This window comes from Nuphar pumila, chromosome 1 (genome assembly GCF_984573655.1).
Source record: "Nuphar pumila chromosome 1, dmNupPumi1.hap1.1, whole genome shotgun sequence".
Taxonomy (NCBI): Eukaryota; Viridiplantae; Streptophyta; class Magnoliopsida; order Nymphaeales; family Nymphaeaceae; genus Nuphar; species Nuphar pumila.
This window is the reverse complement of record NC_143249.1, coordinates 31,651,473-31,676,624: the sequence shown is the minus strand read 5'-3', so window position 1 is coordinate 31,676,624 and position 25,152 is coordinate 31,651,473. Positions and strand designations below refer to the sequence as shown.

General features: G+C 38.3%; 1 protein-coding gene across 1 annotated transcript; it reads right to left on the bottom strand.

Moving 5' to 3' along the window:
• Window positions 1–2,135: 2,135 nt before the first annotated feature.
• LOC149848580 (COP9 signalosome complex subunit 8-like) lies at window positions 2,136–17,927 on the bottom strand. The gene is made up of 5 exons (XM_089996227.1): window positions 17,723–17,927; window positions 17,166–17,245; window positions 16,854–17,039; window positions 2,700–2,803; window positions 2,136–2,472 (listed from the first exon to the last, which is right to left on the bottom strand). Exons 1-5 carry the CDS (start codon window positions 17,819–17,821, stop codon window positions 2,333–2,335), a joined length of 609 nt encoding a protein of 202 aa, XP_089852353.1. The 5' UTR covers window positions 17,822–17,927; the 3' UTR covers window positions 2,136–2,332.
• Between the last annotated feature and the right edge of the window lie 7,225 nt (window positions 17,928–25,152).

Sequence of the window (25,152 nt, the reverse complement as noted above, 5' to 3'; positions counted from 1 at the left end):
GGTGCAGCGTTCTTTCCATTACATGGAAACAAGTTTTCTTAGGATTATTCCTGGTAATTCCCGCTTTGGAAGTATGCTTTCCCATCCTAAGAGCGCTTCTGGTAACTATGAAATAGACAATGGGCTCTGCTCTTGATACATGAATTGAGAGAATACATGCAAGCCAAGAACTGGGTGCTAGCTCACAAGAATTTGCTCTAAGTCCTAACAGGCTTCATTTTGAGATGATCAAGTTTCATAAGGGTTGATCCAAGTCAAAGTGCTGGCCTTTTAAACTCCACCAGAAATGCAACTCCGCTTGGGTGTCTTTTTTTTTTCGACAGAGAAAGTTGGGGTTAGTCTGACCCTTAGCAGTTATACAACTATACCATTGGAATTCGAACTTGCATCGTCCCAACACAAGGTGACGTGCACTAACTGCACCTGCCAGACAAGCGGATAGGCCCTAACTAGCAAGAAAAAAATGGGTCATAGGCTTACAAACCATTCATTCCCCAATGGAAGCTCAACTATTGCAATTAAGTTGTCAGTATTCAGGTCAAAGATATTGAATGTGGTTCGGTCAAATTCCTCACAGTTGTTGTCTATTGGCACCCAGAACGGAGTCTTTTTTTTTATAAGAGCGAAATATTGCCGTTTACAAGACTGAACCGCTAGTCTGGGTTAGTGCACGTCACCTTGTGTTGGGACGTTGCAAGTTTGAATCTCAATGGTATGGTTGTATAACTGGTAGGGGTCCGCTTAACCCCAGCTTTCTCTGTCAAAAAAAAAAGAAAAAGAAATATTGCCGTTTGGTTTAAAGCCTACAAATTTCTTATAAAAACAACAAAAAACTAGGTACCGTGATATATCACAATACGTTCACAACATTTTCCTGTTTTTTTTTAGATTTCATTTTCCAAATATAGTGGATTAAGGAACTGATCGATGAAAAATCCATTTGGGAAGTTCATGATTCCTCGATTTATTAATATTCTCACCTGTTTTTTTTATAGAAAGTAAACTTTCTTTTTTATTTTCTCTATTATATATTTCCTGTTTTCCTGTTCTTTGTTTTTCCTCTCACTTTATGGGTGGGTCGTGGTTGGAGGAATCGAGAAAGTCTCGTCTTATTCATTTTGTGCAAGTGTTTGTAGGTTACACCCTATTTATTTTTTAAATATCTTCTCATGCCATCACTTTCTCTTTAAACCCTTATTCCTTTAATTCCTTGGTTGTTTGTGTTTCCAATATTTTGGTGGTTTCTATTTTTCATTCATAAGCAGATACAAGAACTTGACTAATGGTTTTGCAGGTACGGATGATCTCTTCTATATATGTTGCTTGTCAACATATTTTGCTGTGTATACTAGAAAGATAATATGGTTGAATATGTCATAATTTTGTACTCATTTCATATGCAACAAATTTCAATTTTTGAGAAAAAAAAGAATGGAGATTTGCAGGGCAGCTGCACATAATTTTTGTGAGGACTTGAATACAATGAAGGTTGCCTTATAATTGGCTTAGTTTTGCAGTTATATTTGTTAATCTAAAGTTCACATGGGTCTAAATATGCACACTTCTTTTTTGCGTGTGTGTTTTTTTAATATTAACTGATGGTTACAATTAGTGAAGTTAATTTAGTGCCTCGAATTTACTGATTTTTAAGTTGCTGATAGATTGACGATATATAGGCTACTAGTAATGTGCTCGGGCGTTGCACGAGAGAGAGAGAGAGAGGCAAATAAAAGTATATGAGAATAGGCACATGAATTGGAGTCGCAAATGTTAAGTTGCTGATATCTTAACTTGTGACTATGATTCAAATCCGAGCCCTTCTCTATATCATTCGACAACGCGAAAGCGGAGTTGACAAAAAGATTCCTCAACAATTTCAGAACCACACTCCTTTCGACACCTAGCTCCACCAACCTCACAAAGAGAGCATTCTTAACTCGCATTGCCAAGAGTAAACTCGTGTGAATCGTGTCGCAACCAACGGAAAGCAAACACCAGTTATACGACTCGGCTTTGATCAGCAAGGACTTGCACGCAATAAGATTTGATGGCATCATATGAAACCATTTTTCCAAGGCTGACACACAATATCTACTGTAACAGGAACACATCGCAATCTTGCAACAGAAATGCAGTTTGATGGTGACACCAATTTTACTAATGTATAAATCGTAATCTATTATCCCCTTCCAACGCCACGTTTAGTGAAATGATAAAACCTGGAACAGTAATTGCAACAGAATCACTACCCCACTGAATCCATCAGTCCAAATACAGCGATCAACCCCGAAAATAAACAAAATCCTTTTGCCCCAATTAAAACAAGATGGTGTCAGTGCTCCAGGTGGAAAACATACTCCGTCAAACTCTGCAGCTTACCAGGATCTAGTTTCTGTTCGCTGACCACAGGTGTCTTATTCACCGTAAGCATTTGCAAGGGTGGGTCGATGGTCCACCCATGCTTTAATGCATCTGCATAGAACATGTTGCAGCAATGAGGATGCATGACAAGTTACAGAGGACCTGGGAGATGCAGCATCTCCAGGTCCATGAACAACTTGGAGTCCTTGCAAATGTTAGACAATGAGAAAAGGGCAAGAGAACTAAAATCCATCTGAAAAAAAATCCAAGATACATGCATCTAATCACAGACCGTTGACAGTCGACAATAAAAGAGCAAGACAGAAACAAGCACGTACATTTTGTGGCGTCTTCTTCACTCAACCCAAGAAACCGAGATGTATCGGCAACGCTTAAGGTAGAATAAGCATTCAAGAGTAGCTGAAAAGTTCTGCTTCTATATCTCTCTGCACAGGTTCAAAGAACCGTAACTGTCAAAAGACAGAAAAGAATAGGAAGGAAAATGAAGAATGAATACCATTATAACACGTCCACTAATAATTACTTCATGCTAGGTTTCGAATTTGCAACTTGGTATAGAGCATATGCATATGCAGAAGCGATATATACCAGAATAAAGGAAACAGTACATGCAGCTAGCCATGGGTAAGAAGTTACATTAAAAAGATAAGGAGAACTTTATAAATAGACCTACCATATACAAACTAAATGAACTAAAGATAGAGGCTAAATCATCTTTTCTACCTCCACAAGCTTAGACTTGACAGCAACGGCAAATTATTATCTTAGGACTAAAATGGTTAAAAGTAATGATAACATTAGTTGGCAACAATAACATTAGTTGGCTGCTTCCAAAAAACTACAAAAGGAATATGACCGTAATAAGTTGCTTGCAATTAGAGAGTATCTCTTATCAAGTAGAAAAGAGGTGATCAATGATGAGCGACATTCTGCAGGCCCATGAAAATAAAGAATGTGTCACAAGGCCTAACAAAACATCCAGGAATCCCAAGGCCATATTTTGATGCTAATCATTTGGATAGTAAAATTCAGAAAGGTATTGGCAAATTGTGATGTTAGGCACCATAGCCATTATAATTTTCAAAACTAAAAATGTAAGCATCCGCGAGCTTTCACCATCTTGTTGAATATCTTGATATACAACAAAATTGGTGAAGATAAACACTAATTACCTGATCTGCATGAGTAAGAAGTCTATAGAAATTAGACAGCTGACACGACACCAGCATCAGTGTTGTCAAAATGCAAACATAGGGTGGATTAAAACCCTAAGATCTCACTATACTATATTGAACAAAAAGTTCTTCACATTACATAAAGTCTTTACTTTCCCAACAATTGTGACTTACAGTCCACAAACAAGGACACGACTCATACAACACAAATATCTGGACACATCCAGAACATAACATTTTTGAGCATTCAACAGTGCTGATGCATAATATATAAGAAGGCGTGTGTGCTCTTTATAATCACCCTATCATTTGGCAAGTAACAGAAAATGGGGATCATTTCTTACCTAGTATCAACCTTGCATTTCTTTATCTAGCAAGCCAATTTCTGAAAATAAAACCGCACATGTATTATGCTAGAAACAGCTTAAAGTAGAGTTTACCACTTATTCCATGATAACAATATGAATCTAAGTTTCTGTCACTCGTGATGCACCCAGGATCCCTTTAATGTATTAAAAAAAGATTGAGCTTGTTTTTCTTCTTCCAAACATTTTTTTCCACTTGTAATTGTGTGCTGTCATTCAAACCATCTGAAAGAACTGGACTATTACGGCTTGATCTCATTTACTAGTTGCACCATTCACCGTCCAATTAGATGCCCAATCCTACTTTGACCCTTTTTTTTTCCATTGAACTTCCTGACTGAAGAGAAATTATCAAACTGTACTAGATGGAACTATGACATTGACATTAACGATTTCTTCAGCTAACACACTTTCAGTAGCTGTTCACAGTTCAAATCATGCAACATCCACGTGATGGTTACCTTTATGTTCATGTCAATTGCAATATACATGATGATGACTGGTATAGACATCCCCAGAATAAGATCACATGATGACTAATTTGCCACCTAGATTTTGGTTATTCTTATTATAGCAACATAACTCTCTTCTAAAAATTAAATGTTTATGTTGTTTTCAGAGACAACAAAAACATTCTCTTCCTCTTCTTTGCGCCTTGCCATGACTGACACCAACATCTTCAAAATCTCAACTTTCAGTCATCATTGTCTTCACATCAACTTTTCATCATATGTAAGGATGTTCTAAAGTCTTTCTACAATGCCATTCTCAACATCTTCAAAACTCAACTGTCAACATTCAAATATACAATTCAACGTTGACCCAATGGTGGATTTGACAATGATTTTTTCCCCATGCCACGTATGTATGGATGTGGGTATGGGGGTACAACACAAGCACAAAATGTACGACACGAAAAATTCTAAAACGATGGGTATGTGGTCTCTCTCTCTCTCTCTCTCTCTCTCTCTCTCTCTCTCTCTCTCTATATATATATATATATATATATATATATATATATAGTCAAAAGCAGTAGGAAGTGCCTAGTCGGTAGACTCCTAAAAAGACTAATCGAGGACTAGGCGGGACTAGTCGGTCCCCCAATTAGAATATAAAAAAGTTTAGAAAATATACATAAAAATATGTTTAATTCTTTTACTAATAAGATGTTTTCATCACACAAGTATAAAATTACACATGTTTTCACAAAATCTATTATTATACATATATATAATTGTACACACACACACGCACACACACATATATATATATAGAGAGAGAGAGAGAGTAGAGCGTAGGTGCTTGATGGGTTTTTCAGGTTTTTTCGTTTTATTTTTAAATTCTGACCGTAAAGATGTGATCTATGTACTTTATTTTATAGGGATCAGCTGTTGAAGTGTTCGATTCTGACACATGGGTGGGTTTTTATAAGGTTCGAAAAATCACCAGTCCAAAATCTTTGTAAATTTTTGAGGCTCCAAATATCATTTTTTCATCGAAAACACATGATCCAGGTGTGGATTCCTCGTAAATCGACCTTGATCAATACATTTGCGAAAAAAATACCGCACAAGCAGAAAAACCCATTAAGCACGTATCACAAACACCTAATGTTCAAGTGCCTACGCTCTACTATATATATAGTCACTAGAATATGAGAATTGGAAATATGAGAACTAATGTGTGAATCGTAATTTTCATGGATTTTTTGTTATTTTCTCTTGAATCTAACGGTACAGATGAGATCTACATGTTTGGTTTTATAAGAACCCGTTCTTGAATAATCAGATTTTGATGCATAAACGAGATTTTTTAAGGCTTTAAAATCAATGGCTCATAACGTTCATAAATATTCAAGCATTGAAAAATCACATTTTTTTTATCGAAAATACATGATCCAATAGTTGATTCGTAGCAAATTCACCATGCCAAGCACATCCACAGTTGGATTTGCAAAAAAAGTGTTGGAAATGCCCATATTTCTAGTTCTCATATTCTAGTGACTCTCTCTCTCTCTCTCTCTCTCTCTCTCTCTCTATATATATATATATATATATATATATATATATATATATATATATATATATATATATATATATATATTCAATTATTCATAACATATTTAGTATAATCAACGAAATATGCTTTTAGGCTTTTATAAAAAAATTCATCAAAAACAAAGTAACACACACATATATAAAAAAACATAATCAATTAAAATTAATTGTGCATGCTTTCAATGTTCCACAGAAAAAATCCCAAAAGTAACACACACACATCTATGTCACATGGATTCGGCTAGCAGGGTGCCGCACCCGCGTCGACGCGACTCGACGCGGGTGCGGTCAACCCGATCCTGGGTGCGTTGACCGCACCCAGGATCATTTAGGTCAATTTTTTTTTTGGATTTTTCTTTTTTTAAAAAAAATTGCCCTATGAAATGGGCTGCGGAATTTTTTTTAAAAAAATTCTGCTGACAGCTGCTGCTGCTCCTGCCTTTTCAATCATGATCCTTCTTTTTCGTAAAGGATTTTCTCTCTCCATAATAAATGATAATGATGGTGGTAGCCTTGCTGATCCTTCTTTTTCATAAAGGATTTTCTATCTCCATAATAAATGATAATGATGGTGGTAGCCTTGCTGATCCTTCTTTTTCGTAAAGGATTTTCTCTCTCCATAATAAATGATAATGATGGTGGTAGCCTTGCTGGCTATTAGTATTCACTGTTCTCCTGACGAGATGGGTGCGCTATCGTGCAGCTGTACATAAAATGAAATTTGAAAAAAAACGCGTCGAGGGAACCCCCGGACCCCCTTATATATATATATATATATATATATATATATATATATATATATATATATATATATATATATATATATATATATTTTTTTTTTTTTTTTTTTTTTTTTTTTTTGCCCCTGCCGCACCCAGGTTTTTTGGAAGTGCCGAATCCCCGCACCCATGTGACATAGACACACATGTATATATATATATATATATATATAGAGAGAGAGAGAGAGAGAAAAGCATGTTTTCATCATTTCATAAAACAAATCACACAAACACATGCACATGTATATAATTATATATATAAAAAAATAACAAAATATATAATAATAATAAATAACTAAACTGCCCCCGTGTCTAGCTTAGTCGCCGACTAGGTGCCTTACATGGTGACTAGTTGTCAAAATTGGTACCTTTTAAGGTACCCACCTAGGAATTGCAAAGCCTAGGTGTTTTAGTTACGCCTAGGCCGACTAAGCGGACAAGTCGATGCCTAATCGTGGCTTTTGACTATATATATATATATATATATATATATATATATATATATATATATATATATATATATATATAAACACATTAGTGATGCTGCATTTTACAAGATGTTGAAAATTTTAGTTCATAGTCTATCTCCATTACAAATCAAGAGCTTAAATCATGACAAAGGTATCTTGTTAACTAACAAATAATTATTGATAAATATATAATTAACATTAAATACTTTTGAGTTTTGATGGTAAGCTAGACTACACGTTGATTACATCATATGATGAATAAAATGGACTGAATTAAGTCTGACATCCAGTTGACTTGTACCCAACTACCAGTACGGGTAGGACTGTAGGACACACACGAATATGACACTGGTACGAGACCCTGATAGAACTACCCATTTTACATAGGTTTCTTTCATTTTGGAAGAGAAGATTGTTGATCAAGCTTAGAAGAGAACAAAATATTATTGATTAATGTTCATTCATATTGAATTTATTCAAGAAAATATAAAATTTTATTTCACGAATGAAACATCAAGATTCCCCTCCAGCAGATTTGCAAGAACTTCATCAAGTGGGCAAGATTATGGGTAACACTACACTGAAATTAGGAAAACCAAGTTCTCACAGCCCAGCACCCTCTTGGACAGATTCTCCACTAGCAAAAATAAATAAATATTTCAAGGTGATATTCTAAAGAGGAAGAATAAAGTCCACAAGCATCAATAAATTCACATAACCATATGCCCATATCTGTCAGCACAATCATGAACACACTCCATGGAGACAGAGAAAGCATGAGAAAGACACAGCAAAAGTACAGCTTTGTTGCATATAAAGTGTGATATACGTGGGTATGGGAGCAAGCTTGGGCTTCAATTCCCAAGTTTCAACAAGCAATACACATAGGGGAAGGAAAAATAAACAAAAGTTCAGATGACAATATCAATGATATTAGTTTTCGAACATAAAAATAACTGTTATTTGAAAAGTCAACCGCTTCTACTCCCAGTTGAAGCTGAAGTGATTTAAATCAAGATCTCTTACTTAAAATTCCGCAAAGTACAAGCATCTAGTCTCTCAAACATGGGGAAGTACCTTGTCCAAATTGAAATACCAATGCAAATATAGCAAAAATCATATGATAGCCTTTATTAGCATTTGTCATTTGGGAATCATAGTAACTAAATGGGGTAGAACATCTTTTAAGGTTTCATATGTCCTGACATTAAGTCAAATTTCATTCAAAGATAAACAGCAAATACCTTGAAGTTGTTATACAAAGAAACAACTGAAGCTTGTATGCATGATAATCATGTCCTAAGCAAGATTCCAAGGGCAAAATACTGAAACTAGCAAACAATCATTATTAAGGTAGGGGAAAACCATGTAAAAAGATGCAGAACTACATGAAATATATTAAAATGTGTAAAGAAATAGCTAAATTTTCATGAAGACACAATGGCATCACATCATGACAAAAAATATTACAATGAGAAGACAAAATTAATAAATTAAGAATCAACCTGCCACCAAAGCACAAAATTATTACAAGAATAAGAATTACATGAAAGAAGTGGCACATGACCAAGCAACAAAACAATTAGAACTCAACTCACTACAGCACCCATAGAGGTGCAAAATAACTCTCACATTACTAATGTACAACTCAATTAGCACTCTTTTTTTCTTTACATTTTTTTGATATTTTACTCGGAGAAACCACCCCAGGCACAAAGACCTAGTCGCTCAGGCTCAGTCTGCACGGTCACTGACCTGTCAACGTAAAACTCAGAGGCTTACCCCTCGGGTCCAGGGAGTTTCCAAGCTTCGGCTTACGCAGGGGGTGACACCCATGGGATTTGAACCTAGACTGCTCGTCAAGAAGCCTAGGTTGTTGGGTTCAGCCTGCGCACAAACAGAAAACAGTTGGAAAGCGGTGGAGAGCATACCTGAGGCGGCGATCGGAGAACCGGATCCGATGGTGATGGTGGCGGTGGCTGGAGCAGGGGAGGGCTTCACTCCTTGGTCGAACTGCTGCCCTCCACAAGGGCAGGCCACTGGATGCAGTCGGTGAGCAGGATCACCATTCTCTCACCGGATGAAAAAATACCGGATGAAAGGTAAGGTTACCAACCTCTTTTTCCTTTCTATTTTTCACTGTATTTCTTATGTATATGCCGTATTTGGGGGTCGCTCATGATACCCCTTTTATAGGCACAGAGTGGGAACGCTTTGCGTAACCGTTCCCCTTGATTCTGTGCAAATTTATCGAAAGGAGCATCTTCCGTGGGGATGTTATCCACATCGTGGGTAACCACCACCACTTGCGGTGGTTTATCCCAACATTCTCCCATTTGTTCCGATGATAAACCCTTAACCAGAAAACTTTATGGGAATGACTTGATGAATAGATTGGCATTTATAATCTATTCTATAGATCCTTAGTTGAATCTCTAATCCTTATGAGATTAACAACAAACAAGTAATAACGAGAATCAATGAACTGAATGTGATCACTTTATTCATATGCATATGTCAAAAAGAGTTTAACAAGTCCATCCTCAATACATGTTCAGAATATAATCCCGGTGCTAGCTCTTTAGTAAGAAGATCAACAATCATCTCTTTTGTACCAATATTGACAATATGCACTAGATGATTCTATGTCCTTTCTTTAAGGACAAAATACTTTAACTCCATATGCTTGCATGATGTAGTACTTTTGTTGTTCGAAAAGGACACCACAGCTTCATTATCACACTAGACCTTCAGTGGCTTCTCAATGGAATCGACCACCTTTAACTGTGATACGAAGTTCTTCAACCATATGGCCTGCGAGGTAGTCTCGTACAATGCTATGAATTTTGCCTCAATTGTGTGAGCAGCAGTAGTCGTCTGCTTCCCACTCCTCCAAGAAATCGCGCCCCCAGCAAGTAAGAAGACATACCCAGAAGTAGACTTTCTACTATCAAGGCATCCTCCTAAGTCCGCATTTGAGTAACCAATAACCTTGAGGTGATACGTCAACATATAGTCTTTTGTCCCTTGCAAATACTGCAAGACTTTCTTGGCAGCTTTCCAAAAGGGTATGCCTGGGTTATACTGAAATCTGCCAAGCACCCCTACTGCAAAAGAGATATCTGGACGAGAACAAGTCTGCGCGTATTGCAAGCTGCCAACAACTGATGCATATGGATAAACACTCATTTGTGCTTTGTCAACATCGTCCTGTGGACAACCCTTTAGATTCAACTTGTCACCTTTTGATATGGGTGTTGAACTAGGAGAACAATTCGCCATCCCATATCGCTTTAACACCTTATTTATGTAGGATCTTTAGGAGAGGCCTAGAAAACCTTTTGCTCTCTCTCGACGGATCTCAATGCCAAGTATATAAGCAGCCTCACCCATATCTTTCATGTCAAAATGTGATGCAATAAACTGTTTTGTCTCTAAAAGCAACTTTATATCGTTGGTTGCAAGCAAAATGTCATCCGCATACAACATCAATATACTGAACTTACTCCCACTTTCCTTAAGGTGTATATACATTGATCAATAATGTTTTCTGTAAACCCAAAAGTCACAATGACTTGGGATATACCACTGTTGGGAGGCATGTTTAAGTCCATATATTGATTTTTTAAGCTTGCAAACCAGACGATCATTTTCAGAGAAACCAAGAGGTTGATCCATGTATACCTCTTAATTCAGATCTCCGTTGAGGAACGTTGTTTTCACACCCATCTGATGTAGCTTTAAGTCATAATGAGCTACGAGGGCCAAAATTATCCTCATTGACTCCTTAGTTGAGACAGGAAAAATGTCTCATTATAGTCAATGCCCTCCATCTGGGTGAATCCTTTAGCAACCAATTTTGCCTTATGTCTCTCTATGTTACCTTTGGAGTCCTTGGTCTTAAAGACCCATTTACACCCTACGGGTTTTACTCCCTTAGGTAACTCGACAAGATCTCACACTTGATTCTTAGTTATAGAGTTCAACTCTTCTTTCATGGCTTTTATCCAGTGCGAAGATTGTTTGTTTTCAACAGCTTCCATAAAAGTCAACGGGTCATCATCTATATCTATGAAATCACCAGGCTCCTGAAGGTACACCATATAATCAGGATATATGACAGATCTCGTAATTCTTGTGGATCTCCAAACAGGTCACTCTTCAAGCTCATATTGAACCTAATCATCTTGTTCGTGTTCTTCCGCATTATCCACAATAGGTTCACTTTGGATTTGTGCATCAACAACCGGGTGATCAACCACATCATCATTAGGAATAATAATGTGGTATCTCTCGGTATTTTCCTTAACAGGTGATGAAACTGAATCTTGTACTTCTTCAAAACCAAGGTTTTGAATTGCACTTAATCTCACTGAACCATCTTCTAGGAATTTTGCCTTATCCGTTTCAAAAATCTGTGGTGAATGAGATGGTCAATAAAACCTGTATCATTTTGAGCTCTCTGGATAACCAATAAAATATTCACTGGTTGTTCTTAGATCAAAGGCTTTAATGTGAGGGTTATACAACTTAGCTTCTGCTAAACATCCTCATACGTGCATATAAGACAGTGATGGTTTCCTAGCTATCCACAACTCGTAGGAAGTTTTAGGTACAGATTTTGTAGGTACCTTATTTAAAACATGCACAGCTTTCTTTAAGGCTTCACCCCACAACTTAATGGAAAGTGTTGAATAATTCAACATGACCCTAACTATTTTTTTAAGCGTATCATTTCTCATTTTAGCTACACCATTCTGGTAGGCACTACCAGGCATGGTGTACTGAGGCACAATGCCTTCCTCTTCTAGAAATTGCGCTAATGGTCTTTCACTTTGCCCCATCTCAGTAAACCTACCATAATATTCATCACCTCTATCAGACCTGACTATTGTAATAACTTTATCGGTTTGTTTCTCTACTTCTTTCTTAAATTCCTTTAACATCGGAAAAACATTAGATTTTTGAAAAATTAAGTAGAGATACATATACCGTGAATAGTCATCAATAAAAGTGACAAAATATTTTTCGCCTGTGTAATAGGGAGAAAAAAGTCCACATACATCCGTATGAACTATCTCTAATAGCTCACTACTATGTTTAGCACCCTCTTTATATGTGTTTGTATACTTAGCCTTTATGCAATCAACACACGGGTCATTATCAGTAAAATCTAGAGATTTCAAGATCCCTTCATTTACAAGTCTCTTTATTCATTTTTCAGAGATATGACCCAACCTTCGATGCCAAAGCATGTAGGATTTGTCATTAATCATGCTACGTTTATTCTCAACCAATGCGTATCTAAAGGTCAAAGACTCCTGAGTTTGGATCTTCACGTTCAATTTATACAAACCATCATAAACTAATGCAGAACCAATTTCAATAGAATGTCTGTATATGAATAACTTAGAGTTTTCAAATTTAAAACAATATCCAAAATTATTCAACCTTGAAATTGAAATTAAGTTTTTACTATATGATGGAACATAAAAGACATCATGAAGATCCAAAACTACGCCTGTATCTAAAGTAATCCTGCATGTCTCAACACCCTTCACATGCGAAGGCATCTTGTTTCCTGAATAGATGCTCTTCTCATGCATTGTTGGTTCCCTTCTACTCACGAACAACTGTAGACAGTTGAAAATATGAACAATAGCACCAGAATCAATCCACTAGGTATTTTTAGGAATTTATAATAAATTACATTCATGAGAAACAAATGACAAATTACCTTTCTTTTTCAACCACTTCTTGTAATTTATGCAATTTGCATTCTTGTGTCCATTTTTCTTGCAAAAGAAGCACTTTATGGGAGCAGAGTCAAATTGCTTGCCTTGGGATGTCCTATCCCCAGCTGGCTTCTTCCTAGCATTTCTCATGAATGCATTATTCTTTGGTGCATGAGAAGCCATATGTGTTGTTTGCACCTTCTCTCCTTTCAATCTCTCTTTTTATTCAACACACTTGGACATAAGTTCATTAAACGTCCATTCATCATTATGTGTGTTGTAAGAGATTTTAATAAGAGATTTTAAAAGGTCTGTATTCTAAGGATAAGGACGCTAAAACTAAATGCACTAGGAAAGAATAAGAAATGGTCAGCTTCATGTCATTCAGCTAAGATGTTATGTTCATCATCTCCAAAATGTGTTGGCGAATGTTTTCCCTTCCAGTATATTTCATAGATATGAGTTTTGACATCAGGGTACTGGCTCTGTCCTTATTTGAACTCACGAATTGTGCTTCAATAGCACTCAGAAATTCTCTCACTGTCTTGCATTGCGGGATGACACTTCGAATATTCTTAGCCACCTTAAATTGCAGAAGCAACAGGCTAAGTCTATTTGAACGCTCCCACTTCTCAAAAGCACTCTTTTGATCAGCAGTGCTTTGATCAGTCAGGGCAGTGGGTTCATTTATCCTTAGGGTTAGGTCTAAATCCATATACCCTAATGTAAAAAGAACATTCTCTTTTCAATCGCTAAAGTTCAATCCATCTAGAAAGGGAATACAACTAAAACCATCTAAAATCACAAGATTAAAAACTACGACAAAAAACATGTATCAAAAAGCATTTGTACGAGACAAAACTTAATGGAAAGAGCAAATGAATAAAGGCCATTAATATGCTTATTTTCAGGCGAGTGTAGGGGTCATTGAAGCCTTACTTTGGTAAGAGCTTCAACACGCAAAAACACTTCGCCTACCAATTATATTTGGTAAAACTAAGGTTCTTGTAAAGTTAGACCATCAACACAAGGTACCTTTGGATACACATGTGCGATGTATCTCGACACATTTACCTCATTTTACCCTACTTGAATTCCAAACACGATAAATTTTTCTTTGAGTCGTTTATCATTTCACGAATCTAAGTACAATGTTTATATTGGCTAAAACTGTATGATAGTACTAGAATTTTTTTGACAACATACGTGTATTCAGTCACTTTGGTGACGTGAATACATTAAATCATCTAACTATCCTTAATGCCAATATTGAATATATTCATTCATACATGCACAATTATAAATAAATGAACATGTTAACAAAAATATGAACTTTAACATGCTGCAACTTGATGTTTACGCCCATAAAACGAGAATCCAAATAAAAAAACATAATGAACTGGTGAAAAGACCCTTAAACTGATCCTAAAACCGCATGAACCGATGATAAAATCCTTGAACCAATCCTAAAACCGAATGAACCGGTCGAAAGACCCACTGAACCGGTCCTAAAACCGAATGAACCGGTCGAAAGACCCATGAACCGGTCCTAAAACCGAATGAACAAGTTATTAAAACCCCGGAACCGGTTCTAAAACCTCACGAACCGATTCAAAGACCCATAAACCGGTCCTAAAACCAAATGAACCGGTTATAAAATCCTTGAACCGGGTCTGTAACAGTTTAAACCGGTCTCAAAAACTCTAAACCGGATCCAGTTGATTGAGAACTGATTCATGAATGGCTTGAAACGGTTCAAAAACCCAGTGAAACAATTGAACTGGTTCACTGTTACCGTTATAGATCAGTGGATCAGGTTTTGTCAAATTTGCCAGATCCAGAACCATATAACCCGGTTCAACCGAGTTCTGGATCTGACAAAGATAGAACCGGATCCAGTTTTTCTGAATCCGATCCAGGGACATTTGGACTTGGCTACTGTGATCCGCAACCCTATATCCAGATCCAACCTGGTAGCTTTATGGGTTGGTACTAGGGATGGCAGTGGGGCGGGGCGGGGGACAAGGTCTCCACCCTCGCCTTGCCTCAAGATTAGAACCTCCATCCCCGGCGGGGATGGATTTTAACCTCCACCCCCGCCTTCATCCCTGTTTCATGTCCTCCATCCCCAGTTCAAACGGGGATGAGGCAAGGCGGGGAAAAGTGGCAGGGACGGAACGGGGATCATGGCGGGGATGGGGCGGGGAAAAGAGTACGTCCATCCCCGCCTCCATCCCCGAACGGGGATGGATTTTAACCTTTGTCCCCGCCTCCATCCCCCGTTTCATACCCTTCATCCCCGGTCCAAACGGGGCGAGGCCCCACTTTCCCCCGGTCCACTGCCATCCCTAGTTGGTACGAGTCTGCAGATCTGGATCTAAAACAGTGACCCAATCCAGTGAAACAGTATGGATCAAATACAGATCCAGAGTCCAAATCAGGTTCCATAAACCTGACCCGAATCCAAAACAAAAACGGGTCTGGGTCGTAAGGGTCTTGGGTCTCTTACCTGAGAACCGGATCAGATCCAAAGAACCTTTATGGATCAGTACGGGTAAGTCAAGTTTTGATCCAATTATGGACCCGATCTAGATCCGAAAACGGCATGGGTCTGGATATCAGAGAAAAACAGGATCCCTCACCTGAAGCATAGACCCGATCCAGTGAACCTCATGGATCAGTTCGGTGGAGTGGGTCTGGATCCAAATATGGACCCGACCAGAAAATCCTGTTTTACGAATTAGGGTTTCAGAAACCCTGAATCCCCTTTTCGATTTTCTCTTTCTTCCTGAAAGATCGTCGCCGCTGCCCCCTTTCGAAACCTCATCGCCCGAAGATGTCGTCGGCGGCGAGAGGCCGGCGACATCAGTTGCAGACGAAAAAAGGGGGTGGCCTTCACCCTGTTACGGCCGACCATCGGAAGAAAAGGCGGTGCAGCGATAGGGAAACCGAAACGGGCAGCGATCGGGAGCTGGCTGCCTCCTTCATGGTCATCAGTCTACAGTGATTCTGGAAGGCTCCTCGCAGAAGAAAAGAAAGCACCCGCCGGTGACCAGTAAAAAATATTCGATTTGGGCATTTCGGGAAACGACCGGCATAATGCCAATGCCGGGTATTCCCGAAACCCGACAGAGAAAGCGTCCAGCACAACGATGCATCTCCCTCCGCAAACCCTATAGGGTTGTTTTCTTGAAGTGGGGAGACACCAACACTGTGTAGCCGGAGAGGGACCTGACTGCCAAAAAATCGCTGCATCAGAGGGGCATAAAACGCAGCACCCCGCAGAAGCGTGGGCCCATAACCCATTGTTGGGTTCAGCCTGCGCACAAACAGAAAACAACAGAAAAGCGGTGGAATGCATACCTGAGGCGGCCATCGGAGAACCGGATCCGATGGTGATGGTGGCGGTGGCTGAAGCAGGGGAGGGCTTCACTCCTCAGTCAGACTGCTGCCCTCCACGAGCGCAGGCCACTGGATGCAGTCGGTGAGCAGGATCACCGTTCCCTCACCGGATGGAAAAATACCAGATGAAAGGTAAGGTTACCAACCTCTTTTTCCTTTCTATTTTTCAGCATATGCCGTATTTGGGGGTCGCTCATGATACCCCTTTTATAGGCACACAGTGGGAACGCTATGTTCCCCCCGATTCTGTGTGAGTTTATCGGAAGGAGCATCTTCCATGGGGATGTTATCCACATCTGGGTAACCACCACCAGTTGCGGTGGTTTATCCCAACATAGGCCCCATTCCACTACGCCAAACCCCTTGGGTCTAATTAGCACTCTTTTTATGAGAACTTAAAATAAATGGTCCATGATAGGAAATCGTTTCTCTGACATACAGAAAAAGTGAGAGGAAAGTATCAGCACAATTCACAGTAAGCAAATCACTTGCCTGCCAATGTGGCCACAAGAGCCTGAACGTCAGGGCTCCAATCAAACCCGTGAAGGGATTCATAAACACCAGCATAATCATGCGTCCAGAGGCGCTGGCCGATGGCCCAGATGGCAAGGACCTCAGGTTGGCTCTCTTTAATCGACTTTGGAATACATTTCCAAAGAAACCTAGCACTATTCCTGCATAAGGAATCACCAACTGATTAAGCCAACCAAAAACGAAGAAGAACAATTCAAAACACTAAAACCATTGGCAAGAAAAAAAATTGCAAGCAAAAACAGAAGACAGAAAAAATGCACACTTACATATCCTGTACAAGCATGTATCCTAGGAGATGAATCGCATAAGGCCATTCCTCCACATACGGGATGCCTTGTGAAGCCACCTGATCCACCACTAAATGAATCAGAAACACCATCGTAAAATCCCAAATGCGAAATGGAAAGAAAAATCCCAGAAAAGAAATTTTCAAATAAAGAAAAGAATCTAATGAAAAATCATCAGGAAAACGATTCCTCAATTAAACAACTAAACAAAGGGAAACCCCAATACATAATCTAGGGTTTTCATTAGACATTCCTTGCTCGTTTCTCATTCTTTCTTTTTCTTCTGTTCCTAAGAAAGAGTGGAACGAAATCACTAGGAAACTTCGCATCGAAACTCTAGTGAAAGAGGGATCAGCTTCGGGAATCAAACTGTCAGGATGGAGAAGAGCATCAACTTACAAACTAAAACAATGGGCAACGTTTCCAAGCAAAAACTAGCAGCAAGATAAAGCAAAAGAAAGCAAAATTCCAAAACCTACGGTTAGAGTTAGGAACAAGAAACACGAGAGAGAGAGAGAGAGAGAGAGCGTGGTTGCCTGGAGGCGCAGCTCGTCGCAGACGTCGGCAATCTTATCGTAAGATTGGGAGGCCAAGACGTCCTTCAACGGCGTCAGATCAAGCGAAGACGATGCCATCCTCTTCTTCTTTCTTCTTCCCTTCCAAACACCAAGATCGCGCCCGTCGCTCACCCCTCGCTCCCGCTCTATTTCTTCTCCTATTTATGGCTGGCCTCTCTCTCTCTCTCTCTCTCTCTCAAACAAGTGAGAGATGGGGGCAATATGGAAGGATGTACATTTAGGGAGGTCTGTAAATGGTTCTGGTTGGCAACCGAAACCGAGAAATTGGCCCACTAATCTGATCCGGTCAGGGTTTTTTTTCGTATGTCACAGGGACACGCCATTTTTGGTGGTGTGACCCCGTGATACGAGCGGACACGTGGACACAGACACTGAGACGTACATCCAATATTTTAATATTTTTTAATGAATGTAAGTGTTATTTTTATCAAAATTTATTTTTAATATTAAAATATCAAAACTTAAATTTTTTATGGATTTAAAAATTAAAAAAAATCTTCATGTCCTATTTTTTCAAATTTGTTTTTAAACTTGCGAGTCCAATTTGCTTCAGGGTCCTCATGTCAACGTATCTTTGTGACAGTTATTTTCAATTGAACGTCAAAGTTCTCTATCAAAGCCGGTAATTTTTCCGGGCTGAGTTGCCAACACCCTAACCCTTACATTGACCATGACCCTGTTTCGGCATCCCCCTTGATCAAGATCAAGTGTTGTCAAGACAGTGACTTAAGTACAGCAAGCAGAGCTAGGTCTCTGATCCCAAGGGCGGTTTGTTCATGTAAATATCACCAAAAAATGATCTTATCCTCAAACCTGTAGTACAGAGGGTCCTACCTATACATAGTTGTCCAACAAATGCGTATGGATGGCTGGGATTAGTTTAATCCAGGTGATACGTAAGGGTGGCAATCGGGTCGGGTTGGCGGGTCAGCATACCTCAACCCAAACCTGACCCGTTTATTAAACAGGTCGGCTGTGGACACGAACCTGACCCGTTTATTAAATGGGTAACTCGACACGACCCGCCAACCGGTGTAATAAACAAGTTGGGTCGGGTAAACGGGTTGGCGGGTTGACCCACCCGCCTAACCCGTTTATTAAACGGGTTGGCATATCCTTAACATGAACCCGACCCATTTAATAAACGGGTTAGGCTCAACCTCCTGTAGAGCCCAAGCCAGGCCCAACCTCCTGCCAGGCTCAGCGGCTAGGCCGCAGACTTGACTTTCGGCTAAGTGGGCTGCTGCAGCGCAGGCCCAACCTCCGACCAAACCCACTGCGGCAAGGCCGCAGACCCTGTTTTTGTTTTTGGGGTCGGGTATTGGCATTTAGCTAGGGTCCATGTGGGCAGAGGCTCATGGCCTGCGGTTGGTGCTGCAAACCATTTTTTTGGCTGAGCCTTCGGCTAGTTCGGGGATACCCGGTCCGGGGTTATTATTATATATATATTTTATTTTAATTTTTTGTTTCAATATATATACATGTGTTGAAGTATATATAATTTGTCACGTATATATGTCTATGTTATGCATTTATACATATTCAATGCATGTATACATATTTTAATATGTATGAGATGTGATTATATTGATTATTTAAAGAGTTTGAAGTACTTACTCCATGAGTTAATACTTTATTTATACAATTATAATACAGTTTAGATGAATATAATCATCTTAGGGAAAGTGGGAGATGATTGTGAACGTAGTGAATTTTCGATTCCATGCTCTGAGAGAAATTATATACTATTTAATCATGTGATTATGACTGCATATAGATATGTCAGTGATTAGATCACAACATGCATGAATAACATAATTACACATTGTATCTTTATTAGGACATGACTGCGCCAAGCAAATCCATAATGGACCTAGCATGAATTGAGAAACTGAACAGTGATAACTATGATATATGACATAAAAAGATTCAGTTTACACTAGAGGAGGCTGAGGCCTTGGAGGCTCTCAACCATACTATAGAACGACTTGAAAATGGTAATGGGGTACAATCTCATAGGGACATGGAAACCTATGAGAAATGAAAGTACATGAATATTGTTGTGCGTGTCATCATGCTATGTTCTATGCAGGATGACATCATGTACCAATTTGAGCATTATAAGACTGCTCAACTGATGTGGATGACCTTTAAAGATAAGTTTGGGGAACATCAACCACAAAGCTTAGAAGGTTGATCATCAAGTTTGATTTCTACAGAAAGTTTTCTCAGCACACTATGAGCCAGCATCTCAGGGAGATGGCAAATATGATAAGAGAGCTCAATAGTGCAAGACATATCCTTATAGATAAACAACAGGTCCAGACTGTGATTCGCTCTCTGCCACATAGTTGGGAGCATATGAAAATTAATATGACCTATAACGAAAGTATTAAGACTTTCAATGATATTGCCTGTCATGTAGAGCTAAAAAATGATCGCCTAGAAGCGACTCAACCATCTAACATGGGGTCATATGTGGCAGAAAGCTTGAAGATACCAAAATCTTTTAAGAAAAAATTTTATAGACCAAGAAAGTTCAAGAAGGGTGACAAGAAGGGACAGGACAAAGGGCAAGAAAAGAAGCCTTATGAGTGCTCTGAGAAGCGTGGTAGCAAGAAAAATAAGGCGAATGCAAAATGCTTTAAGTGTGGCAATTTGGGTCACTATGCTCGTGAAAGTCATGAGCAGAAGAAGATATATTCTCTTATAACTCCTGATTTATGTGCAAATGTTTGTAGTTGTGAACTAATTATTGAATCTAATCCTATATGGATTTTAGACTCAGGAGCCACCGACCATGTGGCCAAAGACCGCACAAACTTCGTCGAATACAGGAATATGTCATCTGGTTCGAAGTGGTTGCTCTTGGGGAACAACACTAAAGCATAAGTCAAAGGGATCAGAACCTGTAAATTGGATTTGTGAGAAAGACGATTTTTATTATTACATGATGTTCTGCATGTTCCAGAGATTCGATGAAATTTGATTTCAATTTCTGCTTTGTCTATGTTAAACTATAAACTTGTGTTTGGAGATGTCAATGTTGACATTCTTTATGGACAAACTTTAGTTGCCTCTGGTTTCTTAATGAATGATTTCTATGTGTTAGACACAAAACTTAAAAGTTTGAATGCTAGTGATGAATGTTTTTCTCTTTTTCAATTGCTAGTAATATGAATATGGATGTATCTATATGGCATGCTCGACTTGGACATATAGGGCAAAAGAGAATAGATATGTTCGCACGAGCGGGTCTTTTGGGATCCTATGCGAAGATTGAAATGCCTATATGTGAATATTGTCTCGCTAGAAAAGCAACTCGATTGCCTTTTGAAAAGGCAGTTAGGCACTTATCCTCTTCAATTAATTCATTTCGATATATGTGGATCAATAAATGTAGCAACAAGGCATGAAGCCTCTTATTTCATTACTTTCATTGATGATTATACACGATTTAGCCATGTGTATTTAATTTCATATAAATATGAAGCATTGAATTATTTTAGATCATTTATGAACATGGTAGAGAATCAACTTGATCATAAGATCAAGGCTTTGAGAACAGACCATGAACGTGAATATCTATCTGAACAATTCAAGGAATTATGTGATAATAAAGAGAGATAGACAATTGACTACTCCTCGAACTCCACAACAAAATGGTATTGCAGAAAGGAGGAATAGGACCCTCTTAGAGATGGTCAGATCCATGACGACGCAGACAAATTTACCTATTTCTTTTTGGGGTGATTGTTTGTTGACTGCAGCCTAAATCGTGTACCAACTAAATTTATTTCTTCAACTCCCTACGAATTATGGACAGACAGAAAGCCAGATTTGGCTTATCTTAGACCCTGGGGGTCTGTTGCATATGTCCATGATCTTTCCTATCAACATGAAAAATTAGGTCCTAAGAGAAAGAAGTGTATCTTTATACGATACTGTGAACATTCAAAAGGATATGCATTCTTAGGAGAGAATACATATGGGAGTATTTCTGAAATAGATTCGAGAGATGCCACATTTATTAAGAGTAAATGTTCTAAAAGAGGAGAGATAGAGCGTAATTTCCAATTCTATGAATTGGATAATTCAGATCAGTTTAAAGAGATTGATCATCATGTTTTAGAGACACAAGAAGATGTGTTTATACCACTATTGGATAGTGAGAGTAACACTAAAGTAGATATCAACTTTGATGGAGATCTGACAACTCGAAAGAGTTCAAGAAAAAGAATTCCTCGTCGGAGATTCCAAATCAAAGGAAAAGCCTTTGTGCATGCCCCAAGATGATAATGTACCTAAGAGTGTTAGAGATGCTCTATCTTGTTCTAAAAGGGATGAATGGCGCAAGGCAATGGAAGAGGACATGAAATCTATGGCATCTAATAAGGTCTAAGATCTTGTTAATATTTCAAAAGGAAGAAAACCTATTGGGAGCAAATGGGTTCTCAATATTAAGAGAAATGTCGATGGATCTATCGAGCGATACAAAACACATTTGGTTGATAAAGGATACACACATATGGTAGGGATAGACTATGAGGAGATATTCTCTTCTGTGGTTAAATTGACCTCTATTCGCCTTTTGTTAGCCATAGTGTCACATATGAATTTAGAATTACATCAAATGAATGTTAAGATTGTATTCCTAAATGAAAAATTGGATGAAGAAATATATATGGAACAACTCGAGGGGTTTGTTACTACTGAATTTGAGCTCAAAGTATACAAGCTCAAATGATCCATTTATGGATTGAAGCAGTCATCCAGACAGTGGTATTTAAGGTTTCATGAGACCATCATGAGCAATGACTTTGCTATGATTAATAAGGACCACTGTGTTTATCTTAAGCGTCAAGATAAAAAATTTATAATTCTAACTCTATATATGGATAATATTTTATTGGTTAGTAATCATTTAGAGTTTCTGAAAACCATTAAAGAATGGTTGTCTATTCATTTTGAAATGAAAGACATGAGTGAAGCATGCTTTATGCTGGGCATAGAGATTAAAGAGATCGTTTAAAAAGACTTCTTTCTTTTTCACAAGAGTCGTATATAAAGAAGGTCTTAAAACAATTTCATATGCAAGATTATAAACCCATAGATACTCCTATTATAAAATAGAATGATTTAAGTTTTAAGGTGTGTCCAAAAGAGTCAAAAGAAATATAAGCTATGTCCAAAGTCCCTTACTCCAGTGCAGTAGACAGTCTAATGTACCTAATGATGTGCACATAACCTAACATATGTTATGCAGTAGGGTTGGTGAGTAGATATCAAACTAATTCAGAACAAGCGCATTGGAAGGTTGTCAAGAGGATTATGCAATATCATAAAGGCGCATCAGATTCAGTTCTTTGCTACCATGTTGGTAACATGCGTGTAGTAGGTTATACGAACGCAGATTGGGGTGGGGACCCTGATGAGCGTAAGTCTACATCTGGCTATGTGTTCTTGATGAACAATGGTGCTATATCTTGGTGTAACAAGAAGCAAACGTGTGTAGCCTTGTCCATAATGAAAGTTGAATTTATTGCAGGCTCGTTGGCAATGCAGCAATGCGTTTAGTTAAGGAGATTAATCAAACATTTGGGAGTCACTTCTGATGTAAAATTGCCAGTGACTTTATTCTGTGATAATCAAGCACCAATTGTGTTTACCAAAGATTCCAAGTTTCACTGTAGAACCAAACATATTGACACGAGATGCAAGTATATGTGTGATATTGTATCTAGAGATAAGGTTTCTTTGGCATATGCTAATACCCTAGATATGGTGGCAGATCCCTTTACTAAGCCGATTAATAGGGATTCTTATGTTAAGCATGTAAAATCTATAGGTATTTGTAAGATTTAATATGCTAATGTTATTCATATTTCTTTTTATGATTATTATATAGCATGTTGCACATCTATATGAGTATGCTACCAGGTTTGAGATAAATCTCTTCACACAGATTTATCGTCTCAGACGCTGCTTGTGAGCAAGATGAGATGAGATGTAACAAAATTCAGGTTTGCTAAATTAATAAGCATGTCGGATTTTGGAGATATCATGTGTTAATAACTCAAAAGAGTGGGAGTACAATGAGTTATGATATCGGCCATATATACGTATATGAGATACATCGCCCTAACTGAGTTAGGATGAGGTCTCGTGTATATTTAACTATATGGAGAGATCGACCTTGCTATCTAAATGTCAAGGGTAACCTGGTTGACTAGATCTGAGGACTTGGATATGCATTGTATGAGAATGTGCATCCTGAAAGACTCAAGTTAGTTTCTCGGAGATGAACTGAACTAGTATAGATCTGTACGACAAAAGAATTTATGGTGTATGCATACACTCACTAGAGTGAGATAGTCTTGCCATAATGCGTGAGTCACACCACGTATGTCGCACCATAACTATAAGTCGACCACAAAAGCAAATGAAGAATGATCCATGCTTCTTCATTGTGTGAGTCCTTGATATATATATATATATATATATATATATATATATATATATATATATATATATATATATATATACACATACTTTGGTGTCTTTATTGACTTTTGACCTTATTTTAAGGAGAAAGATGAGTGTTGCTACTTTAGCATGTTGCTTAAGGCTATGTCTGATCCGGTCTAAAAGAACATGTCTGAGAAAATAACTTATCTTGATTCAAAGAATAAGTATTGGAAAGGAAGATCATTTGACATTTTCAGATTATGCATATGTTAAAAACTAGCTTATTTTACCACATTCTGAGGATGTTGGGTTTATGATTAAACATGTGACATAATAGAAAACCTTGTTTGGCATAACTTGGCACTATAAATATGTGCAGAGGGATTCAGTATGCTAGAATATGAAAATGTATTTGATCTAGGACACAATGAGCTTCTTACATGACTTGTGCAGGTATACCTTGTGTCATCTTATTTTTACAGGTTTAGGCTATTATGTTACACTAACCGGTACATAATATGCCTTTATTCCCTAAGCTCACGGGTTGCATGATCTATTTGCCCATATGAATACTTGATGTTATTCACCATTTGAACACATATGGTGTTCTTTTTTTTAAGATCTCTTCCCATCATGTGCGAGTGGGAGAATGTTGGGTTGGGTACCGAGTTCGCCCATAATGGGCGAGGTCCAGATCTGGCCCACCATTTGAGGAGGGGGCGGTTTGGAAACCGCCCACCTCCCCATCTTCTCCAATTGATTCCTCATTTGCGCGGAGGAGAGAGAGATAGTGAGAGAGAAAAGTCTGCACAGTGAAACACACATAGAGAGATCTTGTGCACAGTGAGTGCAACAACAACAACAACAACAACAACAACAACAACTACAACTACGCCCTCATCCCAAAACAATTGGGGTCG

Bases quoted from the DNA above. Each gene is read 5' to 3' on its own strand.
- LOC149848580 (XM_089996227.1), bottom strand. From the start codon at position 17,821: ATGGCATCGTCTTCGCTTGATCTGACGCCGTTGAAGGACGTCTTGGCC. The intron at 17,040-17,165 runs GTAAGTGTGCAT...TTCCTTATGCAG, and splicing joins TACATGCTTGTACAGGATAT to GAATAGTGCTAGGTTTCTTT. The intron at 2,473-2,699 runs GTACGTGCTTGT...TGTTCTATGCAG, and splicing joins TGAAGAAGACGCCACAAAAT to ATGCATTAAAGCATGGGTGG.